Consider the following 4173-nt stretch of genomic DNA (forward strand, 5'->3'; position numbering starts at 1 on the left):
TAATATGGCGTAATTTCAATTGGGCCAAAGCCGTTATAAATCTAAGGTAAGGTATGGCAAAGTTGAGCAGAATACGAAAGCCGCAAAGCATTTTCTTAATTACTGCGCGACCTTCGGATGATCCTCAATTTAGTAGGTAATAGGTAAGATTCTCCGAGACTAAAAGGAGATAGCTATTACAATCGTCGTTTGCTTATGACCATTGAGTAAGAGAAAACAGCATTCACCGGACGATATCATCATTTTTCAATCCCTTATAGCGAACATAACACTTGAAATCGCATGGAAGATCACGATCTCGTGATGAAGTGATGTTTATCGACTTTTTTTCAATAAGCAGGCTTGTCAGCACTTTTTTGGAAACACGCCAATTTCCTGATAATGGACATTCAAATAAGAGTCACGAAGGGACTCAATGAAAACAAAATGTTAATTTTAATTTTGTTAAAGAAACCTACATAATAATGAGCTCAAAATTGATAATTATTGCTGTTGTGGCTTTTTGCTTATTATCGATAAACTTCCTGCTTTTCTTGAACACGTATGTATTGAACGTAAACCTTTAAGATTTTGTGCGGAGCGCCTAAGCAGCTTATTAAGAACTCTGGAAATTACCGATATGACTGAATATGGTTCCTTAATATTGGTTTGCTATTGCACGTAAAAAAGCTAAACAATATTCACTAAATTGCACATTTGCACGTTACGCATTTCGCTACTTTAGCTTCTACATATATTAAAGGCTTCACCATCATCCAACCGTAGCGAATCCTATCTTGCACTTCAGTTGCATGGATTCTTCTATAGCTATAGCTCCAGTATTTCAAAGATTTCAAACTGTTGTTATTACGTCGGGCACATTATCGCCCATGGATATGTACCCGAAAATTTTAAATTTCGATCCAGTTGTAACGAGTTCCTTTACGATGACCTTGGCCAGGCCTTGTCTTCTATCCATGGTCAGTGTTTTTAAATTTACTTTATGAAAGCAAAGCGATCATGTTTTGTGTTAAGCATAAATAAAAAATATTTTTGGTAAATGGTCTGTTTTTGAATACTCTAAGAAATTCTTTCGAAACATCATTCCGCTTAAAAGACGTAGCAAATCCTCGTTTAACAGAATTATTGTGTTTTTTCAACCACTTATTCTCATTTAACAGAGATATGCATGGCTGCTTTGTTCCTTTTTCTCACTTAACAGAGATGTGCACGACTGCTTCGTTACGTTTTCTCATTTAACAGATGAGAGAGATTTTTTATTCACCATTTTTCTTATTTATTAAAAATAAGTCTGTGCTCTCTCCATTTTCCACACGTATCCGAAATCATAGATGCACTTATGAGCATATAACACACAAAGAATCTTATCTAATTAAATGATTGCGTTCGTTTTTTTTTTTTTGTAATGTTTTGTTAACAAAGCATAAAAAGTAATGCTAGAAACAATTAAATAAATCACACACGTGGATGGTAGCTGATCGTAGTTTTGATCTTTCAAATAAAAAATTACATGAGTTCATAAGCTAATAACGCTTCTTAATGCTCATAAACACAATTTCTTATGCAACAAGTAAGAGCACGAAGGCCGACTCTTACATGCGTCAAGCCGGTGATTGTAACGAAGTAACAAGCTACTTTGATTAATGCACTCATACACCTGTTTGCATCATAATCCACTAAAATTACATAGTCTACTAAGGACTCATTTCCATTATAAAATATTTAAAACAAGCTTTTTGGTTTATAAAATGTAATATTTCGTATTAGTCCGTTTGTGCGATCATGCAGAAAAAATAGGTCAGTGAGGTTCAAATCTAGGTGAGGTTCATTTTGATGTCAAGTTATTCATAGGCCACAAACGGACAGCAATGTTTTCAATTCGATTTTTCCCTTCCGACGCACCCTAGTTGGTGGTTGTAATAACTTCACAATTTTTATATGTGGTCGAGAAACTAGCTCTTTACGAGCTCTTCGAACCCAACATTTCTCATCTGTAGACATAAAGGCAATCATTTATTCCCATCAGGAATGGATACAACAAAGAAAAAACGAAATTACTTTCCAATTACTTGAAATTACTCGTAGCTTGTGCACGAAGCTTTTTTTCATTTTCATAGAACTTCAATGAGCTTTTTTTTTAAGTATGCATCGTTTCTTGAACATGCAAAGAATTGAAAGATAGAAAAAATATTAATATGTTCTTTCCGAATTAGATATTTTCATTCAATCATCAGTTTCGAAAAGAGCATTGGAAATTAAACGCTGATATGAACAAAACGAAAGCGTAACTCAAACGTTATTTTCAATTTATTAGTGTGTTTTCTATAATAATAGCACGGGACAGGTTTCGGGCGCAGGCTAAACGCAGCAGGTTAACAATTTGTTCGACATTATCAAGGCGATAGTGTTTAAGGATATTGATTGGCTCCTGGAAAGGAACGAACGAATGTGTTTCATATTCATTCAGCAAAGAAAAAATTATCTTACATTCGGATGTTTTTCCATATGTTTTTTCTTCTTTTCAATCAGCGGCATTAAGTTGCTCTCTAAGTGCTGTAATATACAGCAAGTCTCTTTGAAGAAAATTTTCGGATCCTTCGATTCCAGTAAAGGTATGGTATCAACCAATAAAGAAGGCCAAAAACTGTACATATAATTATATTTAATTGAAGCAAATCTTTTATTTTTTGTACTTACTATTCTGGAATAATTTCAGATTCTAATAAATTTAGTAGCAGCTCAGCGGCAGGAAGTAAATCTTTCTTTCTGTAAAATTGATAGAAATCAAAGTATTTCGCCAAAAACACTAATCGCGGTGAAATGAACATTTTTGCTCCTATGTTAGCTATAACGTCAGGACATAATATATCGCCCGTCTGAACGTAGTGCTGGAAGGGAATTTTGCAAATTTTTTCAATGTTATAAACATTTGCAATATATTACACACCTTTAGTAGGTAGTCGGCGATAGACGTAACATACAAAGTATCCCTAGATCTTATCGCCCATTCCAAAGCATTACCATAACGTTCTTCGGTGAAAGATTTTTTTGCTTGTACCTTGCAGATTTCTTCTTCAGCATTAATAAATTGCTTTTTAGAACATATATCGAGAATTTTCAATGCCTGCTTTTCCGTTTTAATGGGTATTTTGGTTAATAGCATTTCCAAGGTGGCCATGCCTTCTGTAGCATAAAAAGAAAATTTAAAAGTCTTAAATCTGCTACTGACAGATATTGAAACTTTGGTTTGAGATTGTTATAGGGCTGTTGTTTAAGAGTGATATTTTGTATGGATGGCGTTTTTGGAAAATTTGGCCAGATGGCCAAATTTGTGTGAGTCCCTAATAGGCCAATAATCAGTTCAAGCTGAGCTATTTCTATTTTGCCGGGCAATAAGGGCAACCTTTATCAGTCAAAAGCAGATTAGAAACCTTTAGGTCGCGAGTAACAGGTGCTTGTGGATCCGCGGCTACATTGATTGTATCGTTTGCGTCACCATCTCCCATTTCTACAAGTTTATGTTGAGTTGCAAAATTTACTTTTTATAACGAAATCTTATGGATAAGATTAATAAGTCCAATCCGTTAATAATTTACATAATCCCTAAATTTTATGTGAGATCCAAAATAATTAAATTGGGCGAAGTAAATTGATGTATTTATTTTGCGGCGACCGGGCTTTGTTGTTTATTAACAATGAAGTTTACTTTTCACCTTTAAGGTGACGAAAAAGAAAATGTCAACTAAGTTAACAGCGTTGCAAAAGGTGTATTACAAAAGCCAATTTTTAGCATACATAAGCAAATAAGCAAAAGTAACGCAACCTCTTGCACTTAATACGTTTTGTTAATGATGTACCCATCTGTCTCTCGTGCCGCTCGGAATGATGGGTGATTTAGTTTAGCGTGTCAATGAAAAATTGAATCACATTACTTTCTTGTCTGATTTTTACTACTTTACTAAACTAAAGCCATTATCTCGCTGGTCGATTATGACTACAATTTCTTGATAGCGATTAAGATGCTTAATGCAGAGATTGGGGTTGTTAACGTGGTTTCCAAACTTGGGTTCCTGATGGACTCTCGTTTTTCGCATTCTATTCTCCAAGCTCTTTTATTTGATACCCAGATAATAAGTCTTCATTTAAGGAATGTACAAAACAGTTTTAAACATT

At 34.4% G+C, this 4173-nt stretch overlaps 1 protein-coding gene across 1 annotated transcript; it reads right to left on the reverse strand.

Annotated features, from left to right (window-relative positions):
* Positions 1–2248: 2248 nt before the first annotated feature.
* LOC119643913 (nuclear pore complex protein Nup75-like) lies at positions 2249–4034 on the reverse strand. Its single transcript, XM_038043419.1, has 4 exons — positions 2948–4034; positions 2698–2888; positions 2488–2644; positions 2249–2428 (listed from the first exon to the last, which is right to left on the reverse strand). The coding sequence occupies exons 1-4, from the start codon at positions 3176–3178 to the stop codon at positions 2303–2305; spliced, it is 705 nt and encodes a 234-aa protein (XP_037899347.1). The 5' UTR covers positions 3179–4034; the 3' UTR covers positions 2249–2302.
* Positions 4035–4173: the final 139 nt, after the last annotated feature.

The sequence above is a fragment of the Glossina fuscipes genome, unplaced genomic scaffold (genome assembly GCF_014805625.2).
Source record: "Glossina fuscipes isolate IAEA_lab_2018 unplaced genomic scaffold, Yale_Gfus_2 68494, whole genome shotgun sequence".
Taxonomy (NCBI): domain Eukaryota; kingdom Metazoa; phylum Arthropoda; class Insecta; order Diptera; family Glossinidae; genus Glossina; species Glossina fuscipes.